The sequence below is a fragment of the Crocuta crocuta genome, unplaced genomic scaffold (assembly GCF_008692635.1).
Source record: "Crocuta crocuta isolate KB4526 unplaced genomic scaffold, BGI_CrCroc_1.0 scaffold141, whole genome shotgun sequence".
Classification (NCBI taxonomy): domain Eukaryota; kingdom Metazoa; phylum Chordata; class Mammalia; order Carnivora; family Hyaenidae; genus Crocuta; species Crocuta crocuta.
Window position 1 is genome coordinate 1,213,878 of NW_027527951.1, and position 22,009 is coordinate 1,235,886.

Here is a 22,009-nt window from a genome sequence, read left to right on the forward strand (position 1 = left end):
TATGTTACAGACAAACATAAATAGGTTCTACTCCGGAAACCACTATTGCACCGTATGCTAACTCACTTGAATTCAAATAAATAACTTTAAAAAAATACTTGGAATAAGAAAAACAAACAGGTCAACCGTTTTCAGAGTGCAATGCTAATAAACAAAGAAATTCTTTTTTTTATGTTTTATTTATTTCTCAGAGAGAGAGAGAGAGACAGCGTGATCAGGGGAGGAGGGTCAGAGAGAGAGGGAGACACAGAATCCGAAGCAGGCTCCAGCCTCTGAGCTGGCTGTCAGCACAGAGCCCGAGGCGGGGCTCGAACCAGGAACATTGAGATCATGACCTGAGCCGAAGGCTTAATTGACTGAGCCACCCAGGCGCCCCCAAAACAAAGAAATTCTTAAATGCACTCACCACCCAGTAACATTTCCTGAAGTAAGTTGTCAATTTTAACCATCCCAAACAGTTTAACGAACTGTATTTGCTCGATCATTTGCCAGGTGATGCTCTGCAGCGTGGGCAGCAGCAAGAGCAGCTCGCCGAACCTGCCCCGGGAGTCGTACTGCCGGTCATTGATGTAGTCCTCCAAACTGAGCTGGACCTGGAACCGCATGTTCTTAATCTTTACCGGGTCACTCAGCCCTTTTGCATCTAAGAAAGTAAGAAAAGGGGCAATCTAAGAGATCGCGTCTCGCTAGCGTGTGAGAGTAAGTATTCCAATATTAAAGAATGCTTTGATTTTCCTTATAATTATTTTTTAATGGAATTCTGAAAACAAACCTGGATCAAAAAATACGATTGCCTTCAAACAAGCATATTCATTGTCATCAATCTGAATTTCTTGAAATGGTCGTACCAGCTCATCTAGAACCCGGTTGGCCACGCGGCTGATCTCAATTTCACTGCTGTTGCGGTGAATTACGTAGTTGTTTCCTAAGAGGGGAAAAAAAAAAAAAAAAGAAAAAAAAAAAAGATCAGCACACTCCAACAAAAGACTGTCGGATATGATTTAGGTTTTTACAAAATAAATACTTTAAATGATTCTTCCCGTGAAGGAATAGGAATAGTACTTCCTTTCAGTGGTGGTAGGTTAGTTATGCTAGAAAACTTAACAGCTGAAGGATCAATGACATTGATAATATGATCACATGCATTTTAACAGCCTCAGTCACTAGTGATAACACAAAAGTACAGACTAGTAACAAGCTAATAATTGACAGGAGAGAAGCAAAATATAATGATTAGCCTTCCATTATGTCAGTTATCTATTAGTGTCTTAATGATTAAAGAGCGTAACACAAAACCTAAAGAAACTTTCTTGCTTACACTGGATAAAAATAGGACTCCTTTAGTGATCTGGATGTATGTTGGTGTCACAACTTGTGAAACACAATTTTAACAAGCCTAAGTAGATGAATTCAAGAAAGTTCAGAAATTGGGTAGAGACCCGACTAATCCCTAAGGATGCTCTAATTTATAAAGTCTCTGGCTATAAGTGACAAATATACAGCTTCGAAAATATTAGATAATTAGAAGCTTATTAAAGCTCCTAAGATAACAGCTAAATTGCTATTTTCTGGTTTTATAAAAAGTCAGTATTCTGAATTCTTTCACTGTAGGCAAAGGCAATCTTCAGTGTAACAACTTGTGCAAAAGAACCAAAAAAATGTAGTCTTTAAAAAATATTTTTTTAATGTTTTATTTATTTCTGAGAGAGAGAGAGAGAGACAGCATGAGCAGAGGAGGGTCAGAGAGAGAGGGAGACACAGAATCTGAAGTAGGCTCCAGGCTCTGAGCTAGCTGTCAGCACAGAGTCTGAAGCAGGGCTCGAACCCACGAACTGTGAGATCATGACCTGAGCTGAAGTCGGACGCTTAACCTACTGAGTCACCCAGGCACCCCATATGTATTCTTGCTTTTATGAAAGGTTAGTTTACCTAATTATTCAGGGCAAAACAATTTAGAATCAGGTAGCAAGTACATTTGGGTTTTTAAGTATATTGTATTCAAATCTACAATGACAGCAGTATTATAGCAGTGTTATAAATGCAGGAGAGTGTTTAATAGAATCCAAGTGCATCGTCTCTGCAGTCACATTATGTGGTTTAGAATCCTGTCTCTATACCTTACTAGTTTTGTGAGCTTAGGTAAACTTTCTCTGCTTGCATTTCTTCACCTGCAGAATAATAGTACCTATCCCTTAGGGTTATAATGAGGATTAAATGAGATAGTGTGTATTTATATGTAAAGCACTTAGAGAGTGCATCTTACATAGTAAGTCCTCAATAGATATTAGTTGTATCTGTTATATTAGCTATATCATATTATATATGATAAATATATTAAACTTTATTTCTATTTTGGGTCAAAATATCTAACACAAAGATAGAATGAGCAATCTAGTTCTCATTTCACACAGCCAGCGAGAAGTGGAGGTAATAATCATTAGAGTGATCTCAACTCTCTCAACAGGAAAACTAACTTTAAAAGGTAAGTAAGGTGGGGGGATTTAAGCAATTACTTAAGGAAGACAAAAGCCTTCCCTTTGCTTCTTCTTCTCCCATTCAACCTGCCATCCTACTTCGCCTCTTCCAGCAATACAACTTAACTATCAGGACTTTCAGACACAGCGCAAATAATTTTTTTAACTTGGGATTTTGCATCATATCATAGGCAATGAGGTCATAGGAAATAAACATGTTCCTCGGAAGTGTATAAAACAAGTATTTAAGTAGCCACTCAAGGAGTGGGAAACAACACTGAGGCCCCAATAAAGTGGTCACATAAATCACCAATTCATTGTCCTGATAGGATTTAAACATATTTCAATATTATGTTTATTGAGCTACGTTTCTCTTTTATTCTAAAATCTTTTCCTTCCAGTTTTATTGAGAAATAATTGACATACATCCACTGTATAAGTTCAAGATGGACAGTATGATGGTTTGATGTACATATATTGTGAGACGATTACCACAGTAAGTTCAATTAATGTCCATCTACTCAAGAATACAATGAAAACAGAAGGGAAAAAAAAAAAACCTTGTGATGAAAATACTTAGAAGTTACTCTCAACAATTTCCCCATATATTATATACAGCAAGTGTTAGCTCTAGTCACCATGTTGTACATTGAGTCCATAGTATTTATTTAACTCGTAACTGGAAGTTTGTACCTTTTGACCACCATCTCCAACTCTTATTTTTTTAAAATTTTTAAATATTTATTTATGAGAGAGAGAGAGAGACAGTGTGAGCGAGGAAGGGGCAGAGAGAGAGAGGGAGACACAGAACCTGAAGCAGGCTCCAGGCTCTGGGCTGTCTGCACAGAGCCTGATCTGGGGCTCGAACTGTCAACTGTGAAATCATGACCTGAGCCAAAGTCCGATGCTTACTGACTAAGCCAACCAGGTGCCCCTTTCCAACTCTTATTTTTAAATTTTAATGCACCCGCAACATCTCAACATCCTCTGAACTTTCCTGCAATCAAGTCAAGAAAGATAGGGTCTTGAGTGAAGACACAATTAATTAAATCCAATTTGTGAAATGAGAGTACCATTTGACAGTGTCTTGAATGCTTGCTACATACAGAATAGATCCGGTGCAAAGATGAAGCATGCATAATTTCTTCTTAAATTAAAAAAAAAAAAAACTTACCCAAAAGCAAAATATCTTTATACACCATGGATCTCTTTGTAGCTCCAAGCAGTAAATGTTCCCCTGCGTGAGCTCTCAACAGTGCCACCTTAATGAAAAATTTCAAGTTTAACAATTAATTATAAAATATAATGATTAAAAGATGGTATAATATGTATCTGATTAATTCAGTGTTCTTTAAGCCTGGGACTTTTTCTTTGGTTTTAATAAACTATAATATTCATAGATGCTTGCCATCATTAAGCCTTCCATTTTTCTATTTCAGCATGTCAATAGAGTTTTACTTGTCAAAATTTCTAAAGCTTAGAAGATAATACAATGGAAACTAACAAACAAAAAAGTAGATTGGGAATGAAATAGAATCAAAAGAGTTCAAATGCTGGCCTGGCCACATTGGCCTGGCCAACTACCTGTTGAATTTTAGATATGCTAACTAGTATGTTTGGAACTCAAGGGTTTTCATCTGTTAAATGGAGGTAGTGATAAAAACCTCAAAGTGTAGTCATCAGGACCAAATAAGAAAATCCCCAATTTAAAACACACTCTGTTATTACGCATAATAAACTGAATAAATAAAAGCAAAGCGAGGACTTGTCACAAACTGAGAAGAGGATGGGTGACCTCATTGCCGACACTCTGTAGATTGAAACTAATTGCACTGAGCTCTCAACTAACTGAGCTTTCCGCATGTGCTCAACTGCCTACTTGCCATCACCTCTACTAGGAAGACTAGGAAGCATTCCAAGTATAAAACATCGAAGTAATGTTTCTCTAATATCTTCATCATCTTAGTAAATGAACCCCTCATCCAAAATCCTTGTTAACATCAGAAACGAGAGTCCACTTTGATTCCTTTCTAATCGTACAGCAAATCCAGGTACGACTGCTTCTCCATAGCTACCGCCCCATGGTCATCATCTTGCCTGCCACAATGCTCTCCACAGAGCTAATATGTTGATTCTTGCTTCCCTTCTGGTTCCTCCATCCTAAATCCTTCTTGACAGAGCTTCCCAAATAACATTTGTGAAATAATAGTCACTTAGTATTATGCCTCTCTTGGAAACTCTTCACTGGTTTCTAATTGTCTTTACAATGAAACCTTAAAAGCCTTATCAATGGCCTCCCAGGTGAAATCACAATGGTTTGCACACCCGTCCTCCGACTTATCTGGCTTTATCTTGTGACATCCCTTGCTCTCATTTCTCTAGGCTTATTATCTTGACTAGCATCAGAGCCTTTGAACATGCTGCTCCTGTCCCTGGAATGCCTTGTCCTCAGGTGTTGGTGTGCTCGGCGGCCCCTTGTCCTTCAAGGTCTCAGGAAACATTTCCAATCCCCAATTTAAAGAAGGTCTTGCCAATCCAACACAGGCATTCTACAACTCACCCCATTCCATTTTATAGAACTTATCCCCACCTAGAATTAACTTACTCATAATCTGTATCTTTTTTTATTGTCTGTCTCTCCCAAATAGAGTGCAGACTTTATGAGAATCGTGACGAGTCCGTATTTTTACTGCCAGATCGTCACAGTCCCTAAAACAGAAATGTAGTCCTAATAAATATTCATTTGATGAATTTTCTGAGTGAATTTAACTGATCATGGATCAGTTTTAAAAATTATTAAGTGGAGATAATATCAGTTATGTCAGAGCTCCTGAGGGAATTAAATAAAATAATGTAATATTTAATGAAACTGAAAGCTACCTCTCTAGTGCCTTAACCACATTGGATATTTGCCCATCCATGGCTAGTAATGTTATATTGTGAGTATTCAAGTGTCGTATAGCAAATAAAAACCATTTTTGACAGGTTACTAGATTTTAATTCTCCAATTTTTAAATCTCCAATTTTTAAATCAGTGCCTTCAAACATAAGTCAGCAACTTTTAAAGAGGAGTGATAATAAAAGTATAAAACTGATAAATAACATAACCCTACTTATATGGCTTGGGGTGAGACACATATGTTTTAGCAATTTAGCATTATTCACTCTGAAACAACCTTCCGAGCTAAGCTATCTTTATGATATGTCAATAACCATGACTCACACCAGGAAAGCAGTTACAGAACATTTTAAAAATGATTTCAGATATCATAGGACTTGGTTTTTTTTTTTTTTTTTGGTCGCCAGGTGAAATGCTGTCCTAGAAATATAACTTCTGACTTCCTATGATCACTTCTCATTCTGATTGTATAAATATTTTGCCCTTCTCTGATTTTTAAACAATCACAAACGCACCTTTCCCTTTGATTGTTTGTTTTTGTGTATGAGTGTCTAAGAGCACTGGTCAGAGGGTGTAAAAATATATACTGGGCACAATACATATAATGGTTTACTCAATGTGGGGAATTAAACATTTTCTAATTATTTGCATCTACAAAATATTATAAACTATTTAAATGGAAGCTTTAAAAATGAATCTGAAGCTAATAATCTAATTTTCACAAACCAAGAAATTAAAATTCTTAACTATTCATTAAAATGTCTTAATGTATATATGACAAAATATACAAAATATATTTATTAGGAAAAGATGATTGTATTTGAATTCTACTTCTCCATAGATTTCAGAGCAGGATTCTAGAGATGTTTTTGCCAAACCCATATTTTTATGCAGTAAATGCTAGGATAAAATTGACAACATGAAAGGCAAAATTTTATGTTAATCGTATAAAGTTCCTACCAAGACACCAACGCAGCCTATGAGGTTTTGGTCTAGGAGTGGCTTGGTGTTTCAGTGGAATTTTATATGGCGCCTTCCAAGACACACCAAGACACGATAATGTACCATTTGCCCCCCAGACATTTGTCTTTCAATGGCAGTTACTTGCCATCTGTTTTTCTTCTTCACTTAAGCTTTTCAAACTCCAAGAGGGAAGATCAGTGTCTTCCTCAACTTTGCCCAATTAATAAATCTGCAAGAACCCTAATATAGAAGGTAAACAGTTGTGCCTCTTAATAGAACAAGGTGAATGGACACGAAAGCCGATCTTTCTCTCACAAGATAAGTTAACCCTTGTCAACTATGGTAAATCTATTATAAATCTAATTTTAAAAAACACGTAAAATTGGCAAGGTTCAACAATCATTTCTGAAAGCATTCATAAAATCTTTAACTTATACCTGATCATCCAGTGGTAACTCACAGAAGGCAGGAATATATTTGGCCCATTCCACCAAGACTAAGAGCTGCTGCTTCATAGATTCGCAAACATCACTGATACTTGCAATTTTCTTAACATTTATGTCAGTGCTTGCCCCAGGGCTTGAGACTGAGATCTGGCATTAAGAAGATTACATTAATTTATCATTTAAAATAGAATGAGTATCATTTCTCTTTTTTCTTTTTCTTTTTTTAATTTATTTTAAAAAATTTAATATAATTTATTGTCAAATTGGTTTCCATATAACACCCAGTGCTCAACCCAATAAATGCCCTCCTCAGTGCCCATCATCCATTTTCCCCTCTCTCCCACCCCCATCAACGCTCAGTTTGTTCTCAGTATTTAAGTATCTCTTATGGTTTGTCTCCCTCCCCCTGTTTGTAACATTTTTTCCTCTTCCCTTCCCCCTGGTCATCCTTTAAGTTTCTCAAGATCCACATATTAGTGAAAACATATGGTATCTGTCTTTCTCTGTGATTTCTCTTTTTTCTATGATTCCAATAAATAAACACCTTTGAAATGGACACTCTCATTACCCCAGTATCTTGAAATATATGAAACATTTTAAAATTGAGGAAAAAAATACCAATCAGTACAAGTTAAATGGAAAACATCCATGGCACAGTACCATGCTCTGGGAGCGGTACCTTATTTTACTAGCAAACCCATAAAATAAGTTACTCAACTTTCAGGGAGTTTCCTAATTCAAAATGACTATACAGGAAGATATGCAGTATTCACATGAAATATACTCTGAGATTTTATTTTTCATTAAAAAATGACCTTTCCACTGAGAGAGCCCACCTTTAACTTCTTTAAATATCTGAACAAAATGTTTCCAGTGGATACAGTTTACAAAACTGAGAAGAAAGGATTTAGACGAGAAGCCAGAACTAGTTATGTTGCCACGTTAAGTAAAAGCCAATCAAAATAAAATTAAGAAACCAACTTTTGACTCGGCAACACTGAAAAGCTTAACATGGGATGAAAAAGTTTTCAAATTATATATAATTTCAAACTATGTAAAATATAAATGAGTTCAAAATGTTTTTCTGCTAAGGAAAATCTCTTTCTAAAAGTCCTTATAAACTTATTTTTTGAATATGCATGTGTGTGGTGTACGTATCTTTCTGTGTGTATGTTTATCTCCTCACAGTTTCTCTTTAAGCCATTCCATAAATGCTCTATAGGACTATCCAGTAATCTTCAAATACTGATGATAATGTGATGTTGGCCTCATCATACCACTCTCGTGCTATCAAAAACGAAAGTAGTTACAGAGACTCATTACACAACCTGATTAATAGTTAGCTATTTCATAATTTGCTTTACAATAGAAAAATACCATAACTCTTCTAATGGGGCAATGCCAGAATAACCTGTCTTCCAAAGGTTTCTTCATTTTATTCGTAAATGATTTATTTTTATGTCTATAACTAATGACAGACGTTTTAAATTTTGGAATTGATATTCTCATTCTAGAAATTTAAAATAATAAACTCTTTCTCCATTGGCTTCTGAATTCTGGCTCTTCCCTTTAATACATGTTTCAGATGCCAAAATGAGTTCTTGAGTCCAGAAACCATTTTCAAGGAGGGAAGCCCCGATGATAGGTCTTAACCAAACTCCCAAAAAGTCATAGTTACCAATTTTACAGGTTTAATCAGTCAAACAAGATAGTGCCTCCAGAGCACTGTGCTCCTCGTTCAATATTTGAAATCAATCTTGTAAACTAACTTTGATTTAATGATATTACATTTAAATGCATTTCATTTTTTTTTCTGTTTAAAAACAGGAAGTTATCCAGGGAAAGTCAACAGGAAGTCAAAAGTCCACCTAATATTTTCAAAGTAAAACTGCAATGTGTTTAAGTAGTAAGCACATTTAAAGGAATGTAGATTATTTTAGAATTATGCCTAAATAGACATTTGATTCTTTTAAAGAGGACGGGGTACTAGTGTGCGGCGGGTACCTGGCGAGACCGACTTTCTGCTTGTGCCAGTGTGTTAATGGAGGGGATGTTGCTGCCATCAAATGTGCTTCTTCTGGTGCTTATTCGATCACGTTCGTTTTGCACCGCTGGGGAGAAAAATCGCAATATTCATTGGTCAGTTCTCTTCAGTATATGTCAGGACATACAGTTTAAAGATTTAAAAAAAATAGTAATAAAAAGTAAGAACGGATATTTCTTAAAGACCTAGGAAGGGGTTAAGACAGAGTGGGAGGTATGCCTGAAGATCCTTTTCATTCTGTACTGCTTTTAAAAAGTAGAGAGCCAGGCCTGCCAATAGAGCTCATAAAATATTGCCTTTTGAAACTTCATGGTTGCATGCGTGTCACAAAGTGTTGGGTCAGCCAGTGCAGCCACGCTGTATAACAGGATGACTTTCCATTCTCTCAGAGTTAATAAAACCATAAGATAAGTAGACGAAGAGTATCGCCATGACATTGACCAAGTCAGAGAGTCTCTCCACTGTTAGAAGACATGAGTCATAGATTTTGAAACTTCCGTATTCTTTTTTTTTTTTCTTAAACACTAGCCAAAATGGAAAGTAAACTTATTTAGTTAAGGTGATTTTAAGCTTGCAATATTATAATCTCTTCTGAAATGATGTCCTTGGGGGCAGTTTACTGACATTAATTAAGCAAAAGTTGTAGCCAGGGGTCTCTCCTGAGAGGAATGAAGTTTTGAATATCAGCATTTTGGAAAGGTGAAGGCTCCTTAAGGACTACATAAAAAGCTTCTAAGGGAGAGCCAAATGTCTTATTGAAAACTACATTTTAAACATAAGGAAGAGTGAGCAAGGGAGTATTGCCTTGCATACTTGTCATGTAAAGAATAATACAAGTCAAATATCAAAATTACAGTTTAAAACTTAGGAGATGAATGTATCTTTGGTTACTTAAAAAGAACAAAAACAAGACTTGCAGTCCCTAAATTACTTTTAAATCAATGCTCTATTCTGTTCTGCTGGAGAGGTAAGACATTAAACTATTAAAATCTTGTATGCAATTACTCTCTTTAATACTAAAGAGATTCATCAGTTCCTATGCCAAAATCTACTATCTACCCAAAACATACTATTCACCACCAGTTCATTAATTTGGAAGAAGATACACTGGACTTTTGCCTTTAAGAGTGAGTAGTGTTTAAGTGAGAGTGAATCATTAATATTTTATTTTAAAATCATATTTACTGGTAGCTTACTCTTTTCCCCCCCACATAAATTGTCATTGATTTTCAGCCCAAACTGACTCATGTGGAAATGCATATGTGGAGATAAAAAATTAAAATGTAAACTATGCTTTTATGAATTTCATTTACAGGATCAATCCTTAGAAACATACCAAAAGAAATTTTGAACATTTGTAATCTTCTTACTGCTATCATTTTTGACATAAACCCATGTTTCTATATGTTCCCATCCTACTAACTTTGATATTATGTGATTACTGTAAATAGGAGAAATATATCTACTTTGAAACCCAAAAGTTACTTCCTAATTTACTTAGGAAAAAAATCCATTATTCTATGAAGAGCAGGAGACACGATTTAACTATTTTTGAAAGTAATTTTATTTCACAATGTGTACACTCTTAAAGGAAATACAGGATGGTGACTTGCTTATACTCTTGTAGGAGTAATGCTGTGGCTCATGTAAAATAGATGAAGTTGACTGACAAAGTATATAATTAATCCCATAAACTACTAAATATACCATTAGAAATAAGTCATTTTGTAATGACAAAATGTTTTTCCCTTTGTTCTGTAAACTTTATTTTGCCTTCTTTTTGAGACTAGCAATCTAAATTGAACTAATGGAATTTTTTGTCTCTTTAAAATATTGTGACAAAGAAAAAATGAGTTATGTTCAAGATAGGTTTGGTATATTTTATATTTTGTTTGTTTGTTTTATTTATTTTTGAGACAGAGAGAGACAGAGCACGAGCGGGGGAGGAGCAGAGAGAGAGGGAGACACAGGATCTGAAACAGGCTCCAGGCTCTAAGCTGGCTGTCAGCACAGAACCCGATGTGGGGCTCGAACCCAGAAACCCCGAGATCATGACCCGAGCTGAAGTCGGACGCTTAACCAACTGAGCCACTCAGGCGCCCCAGGTTTGGTATATTTTACATTTCTGTAGTGTGTTAACTTGGTTTCATTTTTTATGGTTTGTTACATGGTTATGAAAAATATTTCTTTGTATATGATAGGCATAAGGCTGTGACAAAACTTATAAGGATAAAATCTTACAGTGGCTCATTCCAACAAATTCCCCAGATTTGTTTCTAAATTAACCATATTTAGGGGGTGTGCCTGCGTGGCTCAGTCAGTTAAGCGTTGGACTCTTGATCTCAGCTCAGGTCAATCTCAAGGTTGGTGAGTTCCAGCCCCATGTTGAGCTCTGTGCTGACAGCATGGAGCCTGCTTGGGATTCTCTCTCCCTCGCTCTCTCTTTGCCACTCCTCCACTCCTCGCTGTCTCTCTCTTCTCAAAATAAATAAATAAACATAAAAAATAAATAACCATATTTAGAATGTAGGGTAATATAATCAGATTAATTACTATGCTTGAAATGAAATTAAGGCACACTAAAATAGAGTATATAGTCCATGTCTCTGTTCCTCAATAGAATGTAAGCTCCCTGAGAGGAAGGACTCTTTTATCTGTTATATTCACCTCTGCAGCCTTAAGATCCAGAACAATTTTTAAAAAGAAGTGCTCAATACATATTTCTTAAACAAATGAACAAAGCCTCACGTTCAGTGTTGATGAAATGAATGAAGATATTCAGTTGCCTTTGACAATAAATATGTGTGTAAAAATACATTTGTAACTTCAACCTACTAATAGGTTTTGACACTTATCTTCGGAACATGGTATTGAAATATTATTTAGAGAAATAATTTTGTTTCCAGGTATAAGACAGTAGTAGCCATAATAGTGTCTGGAATCAGACAGTCATCAAAGCGAGGTGTCAGTGTTCTTGGGTAAATTCTTACTCTCAAAGAATTATAGATTCTTCACTGAGGCAATTCAGAACACATGTGAAAAGGTTACTGTGATTAAATGAGAATGTATATTTTTTTACACTTTTGCTTAAATAATTTTCATACTATATATTATTACCTTCTTTTTTCATTCCTGCTCTAAAACACTTTCTTAATCGACAATATCTACATTGATTCCTTTTGTCCTTGTCAACAACACATTGCCGACTGAACCTACAACATCAAACAAAGAAATATTAGCTTCCAGACAATTTCTTATTAAAAAAATGTACAAATATACAGATAAATAAACCTTGAATAGGTATGGTCAAATGTGGCCCAACAGGAAGGATGTATAAGAACAATTACCTGTGACATTTCCAGTCAATGACCAGCACATACATGGAAATGCCATCGGCTGATGAACAGATCAATAAAGTGTGGAAACACTGGCTTCACCTCTCATGCTGTCTTTATAATAAAATAAAACTGAATGATAGCTCATTTTTCCCCAGTATACATTATTGCTTCTATCATGAGTCATAAGAACCAAATCTAGTTCAAAAATCTTGGCGGGTGAGTTCTAATTGCTTACTGCAAATTTCAATGTAATGGAGAATATATCAGAACTTCATTCCTCTGCACTTTCATGCTTTGCTCTCTTTCAGTACTTTTCTATTAATTTTAAATGTGCCTCACATGCAATTGAAATCTACTCTAACTGCCCAATTACATATCCAGAGGCAGCTGAGAAGAGCATTGAGGGTAGTCGCTGTATAATTGGGTACTACCTTACATTCACTACAATGGCTATAATCACGGGGACGAAACAGACAATAACAAGTGTTGATGAAGATGTGGAAAAATTGGAGCCCTCATACCTTGCTCTTTTTGTTTTAAAAATACATTGCTTTTTGTAATATAAATGATGGAGCTGCTTGGGAAGAAAGTTGGGCAGTTTAAAAAAAAAAAAGTTAAACATTAGAGTTAGTCTATGACTCAGCAATTACATTCTCAGGTATATACACAAAAAAATGAAAGCGTATGTCCACACAAGAACTTGCACACAAAGGTCCATACCGCCATTATTCATCATAGCCAAAGTGCAGGAACAGCCTAAATGCCCATCAGCCAATGAAGAGATCAATAAAAAGTGGTGCACAGACACAATTCGTATTATTGTTTGGCAATAAGCAGGTATGGGGCACTGATATATGTTACAACATGGAGGAACCTTGAAAACACTGGACTAAAAGGAAGAAGTCAGACACAAAAGGTCACATATTGTACACAGACAGGCATACCTGAGAGACTGCTGTTTCCACTTCATACCACCACAATAAAGCAAGTATCATAATAAAGTGAGTCAAATGAAATTTCTTGGTTTCCCAGTGCATATAAAAGTTATGTTTACACGATACTGTAGTCTATAAAGTGTGCCACAGCATTGTCTAAAAAAGCAATGTAATACCTTAATTAAAAATACTTCACTGCTGAGGCGCCTGGGTGGCTCAGTTCGTTAGGTGACTGACTCTTCATTTAGGCTAAGGTTATGATCTCATGATTTGTGAGATCGAGCCCCACATCAGGCTCTGCACTGACAGTGTGGAGCCTCCTTGGGATTCTCTCTCTTTCTCTCTCTCTCTCTCTCTGCTCCTCTCCCACTTGCACTCTCTCTTCCTCTCAAATAAATAAACCTAAAAAAATACTTTATTGCTAAACACTGCTAAGCATTATCTGAACATTCAATGAGTTGTAACGACTGCTGAAGGGTATGTGTCTCTTTGCAAGGTGACGATAATGTTCTAAGTTGGTTGGAATGATGGTGGCACAAATCGGGGAACATACTCAAACCTGAGCTGTACAAAAAAGAGAAAAGTACAGTCTCTGGAATTAGATGCGGGCTTGATTCCCAGATCTTTCTCTCTCACTCTCTCTCTCTATCTCTTTGGTAAGTTTATCTATTGATTTGGAGAGAGAGACAGGGAGAGTGAGTGGAAGAGGAACAGATAGAGAGGAGAGAGACAGAATCCCAAGTAGGCTCTGTGCTGTCAGCGTGGAGACCGTCTCGAACTCACAAACCATGAGATCATGACCTGAGCCGAAACCAAGAGATGTACACTCAACCGACTCAACACTATTCACCCTTGGTAGAACTTGGGGATATTATTTAACATTTCCAAGTTAATTTACAGTCATCCAATAGGAAGGACCTCCAGTAAAATGTTGTTGCAAGAATGTAGTTTTAAGGCTTTGGGGCAAATATCAATCATATAGTAAAATAATAATATTTTCTAATAATAATAACAAAGTAATAAAATAATTACAAAATTCTATCATAAAATTGCCCACATGTGTTGGCATATTACTGATTATTTGTGATGATGGGAATAAAAGAACATATTTTATAACCTATAAAAGATGATATATCTCCTAAAAATGATGAGTAGCTACTTTAAGTTGAATAACTATAAAGCCTACTATCAATGAATTGAATCAGAAGAGAGATATTTTCAGAGTGAGAAGAAAAGAATTGTACACTTGGGAATGTATGGCTGAAGAGACATCCAGAAAGGGAAGCAGATTACCAATAAATACAAGAGGAAAGCACACCCAATTAACATTAATGAAAAAAATTGAATAAACATTGTTAAGCACCTTCTCTGTATAAGATCCTGGTGTAAGGATTTTATAAGAAGGAATATTAACCTGTCTCCTCTATTCGGGGAAATTAGGGTCTAATAGAGTACACATACAAATTTAAAAACTACCATAATAAAAAACAAAAACAAAAACAAAATAAAAAACAACCATGATGTGAGAAGTATTGAAACAGTAATTTAAAGTGCTTTGGGAGGAGAGTGCATGAATGGCTTAGTTGGTTAAGCATCTGACTCTTCATCTCAAGTCTTGATCTCAAGATTGTAAATTCGAGCCCATATTGGGCTCCACGCTGGATGTGGAGCCTAATTAAAACAAAACAAGACAAAACAAAACAAAACAGGGGCACCTGGGTGGCTCAGTCAGTTAAACTTGACTTTGGCTCAGGTCATGATCTTGTAGTTAGTGACCTCAAGCCTTATGTCGGGCTCTGTGCTGACAACTCAGAGCCTGGAGCCTGTCTCAGATTCTGTGTCTCCTTCTCTCTTCTGTCCCTTTCCCCACTCACACTCTGTCGCTGTCTCTCTCTCTCAAAATAAATAAACATTTACAAACAAAACAAAAATAAAGTGTTTTGGGAGGGAAAGTCCAACTTCAGCATGAGGAAGAGTTAGAATGGAAATGAAATTTGCCCACCTAAGGAAATGGATAAATTTAGACCAGCAAAATCTGAGCTTAAAAACCCTTTATGCAGGGCGCCTGGGTGGCTCAGTTGGTTAAGCATCTGACTTTAGCTCAGGACATGATCTCACAGTTTGTGAGTTTGAGCCTCCCATTCAGCTCTGTGTTGATGGCTCAGAGGCTGGAGCCTGCTTCAGATTCTGTGTCTCCCTCTCTCTCTGCCTCTCCCTTGCTAGTGCTCTCTCTCTCTCTCTCTCTCTCCCTATCTCTCTCTCAAAAATAAACATTAAAAAAAACCACCTTTATGCTCCTACACTTTCATCATTATAATAATAACTATTTTCCAAATGGAAAATCATAGCATTTGCTTAATGCCAAAATATGTAAAGAAGGCTAAGTTGGCAGCAATATGCATGATGGGAAGGTGTGAGGAGTTAAACTATGTATGTGGTAAGGATATTTTTTAAATTCCAAAAGTTGCTATGGGAACACTCCTTTCTTACTTTTCCCATACAAGAAGAGAGAAAATCTTGGAAGCCGGAGGTGCTGATATACTTTGATTCTTACAAGTCTTTGTTGGATTTAGTTGTTTAGATCACACCAATTTTCATATGCCTGTCTTTCATCTTTAACAGAGCACATAACTTAAAATATATTGTAATTTTGATTACAATACGTGTAATTTTGTATTTAGTTTAGCTGTTAATTTTGTAAAAGCACTCAACATTTAATGTAATCAGATAAAATGTTTTAATGAGGGAAATCTACTTGGTCTACTTTTTCACCTCTAGAGTTTTGAGATATATAAAAGCAAGAGTAATCTAAATATGTATATATTTTTGTTCATCAAGAAGATTTTAAAGTAGGTGATTTATATTTTTTAAACCAACTTTAAGCTCTCGTGGAAAAATTACTAGACAACACTAGTTAGATATTTGGAAAGTTATTAACTTTTTCCAGATCCCCAGAAATCAAGTTGCACCATATTGTGAGAGAGTTAATTTCTTCCCAAATGTCTAATTTTTCCTAAAGCAACATAGCAATTCTATACAAGCTTTTCATCAACAGAGCAAGCATTGATATTTTTCTCTTACCATCAGCCATTTTTGACAGTCCATCTTTAACAGAGCTAACCGGCATCAAGAACTGTCATTCTTGGGGTGTCTGGATGGCTCAGTGGGTTAACTGTGGCCAACTTCAGCTCAGGTCATGATCTCACACTTTGTGAATTTGAGCCCCACATCAGGCTCTGTGTTGACAGCTCAGAGGCTGGAGCCTGCTTCAGAGTCTGTCTCCTTTTTTTCTCTCTCCACACCTCCCCAGTTTGTGCTCTCTCTCTTTCTCTCTCAAATTAATAAATAAACATTAAAAAAAGAACTGTCATTCTGAACACTCAAGGTGGAATATCTAACCCTAACTTGTACTATGATGCTGACTAGATATTATTTTTTAAAAGGCCTAATAGAAACATGTGACATACACAGTGCAATTACATACATTTTAAACAAAACATTAAATTCAATGGCAAAATTGTGGCATGAGAAATATACTTAAAATGAAAATTTAATTTCATTCACGGACATCAACAAGCTACCAAAATCATCTGCACCTTATAATTTTGTTTTAAAAGGCTCATGTGATGATGATGTTGAAAATAAAATCAATATGCAGAAAAATACACAGATTGAGAATCCATTTAAATATAGATTTAAATATGTCTATTGGTATGTGAACATGTGGTAAAACAATGAAGGAACAAAGAAAAGACAAATACCAAATTTCAGACAGTAGCTACCTCCGGGAGAGAAGAGAGGAAGAGAAAGTGATAGGGGAGCTGGGTTTGCTACAGGCTTCAACTATATTGCTCTAGGTTGGTTGGTAAGTATGTGGACTTTTTAAAAATACATTTTGTGTCTAAAATGTTTCATAAAAAAGAACCACCCTGTAGGAATACATCCTGCACAGGCATCCACATATCCTTACTCTTTTTTCTTAATGTTTTATTTTTGAGAGAGACAGACTAGCAGCGGGGGAGGGGCAGAGAGAGAGGGAGACACAGAATCCGAAGCAGGCTCCAGGCTCTGAGCTGTCAGCACAGAGCGGGATGCAGGGTCGAACTCCTGAATTGTAAGACACGACCTGAGCTGAAGGTGAATGCGTAACTGACTGAGCCACCCAGGAGCCCCAAGAATTCCTTTTTTTTTTTTAAATGTTTATTTATTTTTGAGAGAGAGAGAGAGCATGGGAGTGTGCATGTGCATTAAAATTAAAAAAAATTTAGGGGCGCCTGGGTGGCTTAGTCGGTTAAGCGTCCGACTTTCGCTTAGGTCATGATCTCGCGGTTCGTGGGTTCGAGCCCCGCGTCGGGCTCTGGGCTGACTGCCAGCTCGGAGCCTGGAGCCTGTTTCAGTCTGTGACTCCCTCTCTCTCTGACCCTCCCCTGCTCACGCTGTCTCTCTCTCTCTCCTAGAAATAAATAAAACATTAAAAAAAAATTTAAAATAAAATTTAAAAAAATTTCTTAATGTTTTATTTTTGAGAGAGACAGACTAGGAGCAGGGGAGAGGCAGAGAGAGAGGGAGACAGAAGATCTGAAGCAGGCTCTGTGCTGACTGCAGAGAGTCCAATGTAGGGCTCAAACTCACGAACCATGAGATCATGACTGTGAAATCAAGAGTAGAAGCTTCACAACTGAGCCACTAAGGTGCTTCCACATATCCTTACTCTTAAGAGAGCTTACAGACTTTATTTGTAGAGTAACAGAAATATGAAAGCTCTCATCTTATCCCCTCACTTCTTGCACATCATTTTGAAATGCCTCTAAAGATAACTTCCTTAAAAGGAGCATCTCAAGTACCTGCAGGAATAAACGTGACTCTTGCGTATGCTGCGTCTGAAGAAGCCCTTGCACCCATCACAGCTTGATGCTCCATAATGCTTTCCTGTGGCTCTGTCCCCACATATAGCACATAGACAGTTGACACCATTGTCTGTGGTATTCATACTTGTTGTCTCTGGAGCAGAGCTCTCTGTTGAAGAAAAAGCAGAGCAGCCTTCAAGTTAATACTAGTAGTTCTTTATTTAAATTACCCTACTAATTATTCACAGGCTCAAAACAGTCCATTCCTTGGCTTCTTGGAGCGCACCAGTGCTCTCTTTTTAGTCACTGGCCACTTCTGCCAGTCTCCATTCCAGTTTCTCCTCTCATACTTCTGAAGATTAAGCTTTGGCACACCATAGATCTCAGTTCCCCCAAATATACCAAAGCTCCTCCAGTCCCATGATGTTAAATATGCGTATGATGAAAAATCCCCATATTTTATCTCTAGCTCTGATGCCTTCCATGGGTATCCTCAGTCTGAAATGCCCAAACCTATTCAACAACTTCACTTTGAAACTTAATAAGAATTGCAATTTACTGTATCAAAAAGAGAACTCTTTTATTTTTCCCCTTGAAATTGTTCTTCTTTCAGTCTTCCTTAGGTCAGTCAATGGTACCATCTGGTACTTAGGATCAATAATCTGGTGGTCTTCATTGGATTCTCTCCTTCATTGTTCATATCCAATCTAATAGTAAGTCCATATTTGGAACATATTTCAAACCCACAACTTTTCACCCTTTCACCAAGGCAAGCCTTAACCAATCGACTGTAATCCTTCACCTGGATTACTGCAATAGCCTCTTATCTAATTTTTCTATTTCCACCCTTGCTCCCCTACTGTTTATTACCCCAAAGTGTTCTTAGAATGAGAAATTCGCATCCTCTTAGCCTTCTGCACCCAACCTTCAGAAACAGAATAAAGCCAATACATCTTATAAAGCCTTGCATGGTAAAGCCCCCTCCCACCTCTGATCCCATTACTTGGTACTACTTTTCATCCTGTTCTCTGTTCTCCAACAATGTTGTCTTTTTTACCCCCTTGAAATCCGTTCGCGTGTCAGTCTTTACACTTGCTGTTCCTTCTGCCTCAAAGAAGCATTCTTCCCGAGGATGTCTGTGAGCCGCTCCACTCTCACACTTTCTGTGAAATATTCTCTGAACACACATCTAAAGGAGTTACCTCTCATCTGCCCTTCAAGTAGAATCTACAACCTTGTTTATTTTTTAAATAACTGCTTCATTTTTTAAAAAACTATATTATGTACGGGTCCGTTCTTTTATCACCCCTCTTTAACTACAGAATAACTTCTAACTACTTGGTTAAATACTACTACTTGGTTTAACAACTTTTAGCTACTAACTTCTTCATGATGTTAGAGAGTGTAGATCTGGCATATGTACAAACTCCCGTCTTCTAGCTCTCAGAACTGTGTTTTGTGTAAATTGCGCATCTAATGCATAGTTTTGAAGGAAGAGGCCTAAAAACTTCCCCATAAATGTTTTTATTTAAGTATTTCTTAAGTGAATCAATATAAAATTGTATAATATAGACACAGTAACAGCTCATCATATTCTGAATATAACAAAAGGTAAAATTAAAGGTTGTCACATCCTGATTATATTCCATGAAAACACACGTCTTCTACTTACTGATACTTTTGAGGAGGCAAACATTACTACATATAATTTCATCAAGTTAAGAAAAACTTTAATGAGAATTGGTTTAAGGGTTAATCATGGGATGTTACAGAGTTTAAATCTAGGAATCTTTCTTTTGTTAACATAAATAAAATAGGTATTAGGAATATGGCAGAAGTGTTAGGATTGATTGTGTTCTAGGAAGCTTATGGAAATAGGAAAAAACTTCAACTCTTGCTTCGAGTTTATGCTATATTTAACATATTGTTAACAACATTATTACAAAACAACCAAACTAGACAACACTTGGAAAAGTCAGTTGGGTTAAATATTTAGGATAAACCTGTCCTTACTATTTAGTAATCTACAGTCTTTTAAAAAATCATGATTAATCTGACAAATCCATTATTAAATGTCTCTAAACAAATCTAAACCTAAGGAATAAAAATAGTGACTTCCTAAGATTTGAACCTAAGATTACACGTTCCTATTAATTCCCTTTGTGCTAAAATTTCAGAATTCCTTTTCTGAAGATTTAAAAAAAAATCTTCCCACTAATAAGCTATTGTTTATTTAAATGTAATGAGAAGAGCAGTTGTAAAATTGAGGAACATAGCAGAACATTATCATATCCTGAGTACAAGATACATTCTCAATCCTGAACTACACACAAACACACACACACACACACACACACACACCTTTCATACTATACATAATAACTGGATTCTAGTAGTTCTAACAATTATAGCTAATTTTGGACAAGGTTTTTGTGTGAATTAAAGTCTAAATACAAAGGCATCTGTAAACTGTATTACATAAATACACAAACTCTAAACAATTCATGCCTTCTTTAAAGTTAAAATGTTACAGTAGATAAATACCAAGAGCTCTGTGAGGCTAAACATTAGCTTGTCAAATAGTAAGGTTATAATATAAGCCTTTATTTCCTTTCATATTATATTCGGTGTTAAAACCTGATAGTCATTTTAAATGCAGTTTCTCATCAGCAGTCACTGAGAATTGAAATGACAGGGGAAGGCAGCCAGGAAAGCCTCCAGCGTTCTGTATGTCATTTTAAATACTGCATAGAAAATGTACTTCACAGCCAATCTGCCAATATTACCTACTGCTGTGATTTACAGTAAATAAAGTAATGCTGAAGCTGTTCTTTTTACCCTGACTGGCCCATGACAAAATCTGAGGTCACTTTATTACACATTGCTCGACTCTTTAAAAGTCTCCACATAAAATAGCCGTAGCATTCTTAATTTAAATTTTGGGATGAAATGCAAAAGCTCAGATTTGTTGTCTTAAAAAGCAAGCTCGGAATCCTTCAGCAAGAAAACTCGAAGCTACCTCTTGGGAAGCTCAATTTTAACCCTCCCGTATTTATACCTACTTCTCTTTATATCTACAAACAGATGAGAACTCACCATTTGAATTATATAGAATCTGCATAGTTTCAAACTCCAGAGTTGTATACGTTGGGTCCAAAACTTCACTGTAATTTGCCATATCCATGTCCAGTATCGGTTCCGATACCCTCATCATTGACTTAGGAACACACATACAAGTGGCACCGCAGGCCAGGGTGCGTGATGGCTGTTGGGCTTTCAATCTGTGAGTGATAATCCAAAGTTAACTGTAACTGAGTGACTTATGCTCTGCCGTGGGAGGAGCTGTAAAACTGTAAACTCCACAGCAGGCCATATTCTGCTCATTTCTTTCTCTTTTATGGCATACGAAAGCAATTCCTTGTGATAATCTTGGAATGCTTCATGGAATCACCTTATCTGAAGTGCTTAGTAAACTAACATGATTTCCTAAATTGATTTCCAGTAGACAATAAATGATATCATTAAGTAGTTAAAAATAGAACAGAGAATCTCTCAGTCTTCAACTATTTATAACATGACTTATCCCTGGTAAGGGGCTGAAATCACATACCACGATTCTAAAAGATGGGACTTTACTGTTATAAATTTGATGTTGACACTGTAAGTTAACACTTCACATAAGCTCTTAATTTCAATTTTTCTTACTGTACAATAGAGCTAACTTTGTTTAGGTTGTAATTTGAAGTGACAGGGATTTATGATATGCATAACCCTAATATGGTTTAACATATCCTCCTTAACTATCTACTTAGGAATCTGTATCCTTTGAATGCTTGTAAACTGTCCAAGGACAGATACAGTAAAGTTGCTGGTATATTGTGGGTATTCTGTAACTAAGAGCTATGTGAAAAAGTTTCATTTCTTTTGACTTCTGACACCTATTCCATTCTAAGCCTTATACTGAAAAAAAACTTATTCCTAACGTGTGCATCTACACACTTCCATCATCAACCTTCGAATATCTACCATCCATATAGCACACTACCTTTTGCAAGCACATGTG

The 22,009-nt window shown here is 36.3% G+C and overlaps 1 protein-coding gene across 1 annotated transcript in view; it reads right to left on the minus strand.

The window, feature by feature from the left end:
• Window positions 1-21,178, minus strand: part of HNF4G (hepatocyte nuclear factor 4 gamma) — a 26,708-nt gene extending 5,530 nt beyond the window's left edge. Inside the window, exons 1-8 of the mRNA XM_077752462.1 lie at window positions 21,043-21,178; window positions 17,944-18,115; window positions 11,944-12,038; window positions 8,787-8,893; window positions 6,774-6,929; window positions 3,649-3,736; window positions 773-925; window positions 407-643 (exon numbers count right to left, since the gene is read on the minus strand). Coding sequence (XP_077608588.1) covers window positions 407-643; window positions 773-925; window positions 3,649-3,736; window positions 6,774-6,929; window positions 8,787-8,893; window positions 11,944-12,038; window positions 17,944-18,115; window positions 21,043-21,178 — 1,144 coding nt within the window. The remainder of the gene's footprint in view (window positions 1-406; window positions 644-772; window positions 926-3,648; window positions 3,737-6,773; window positions 6,930-8,786; window positions 8,894-11,943; window positions 12,039-17,943; window positions 18,116-21,042) is intronic.
• Window positions 21,179-22,009: the final 831 nt, after the last annotated feature.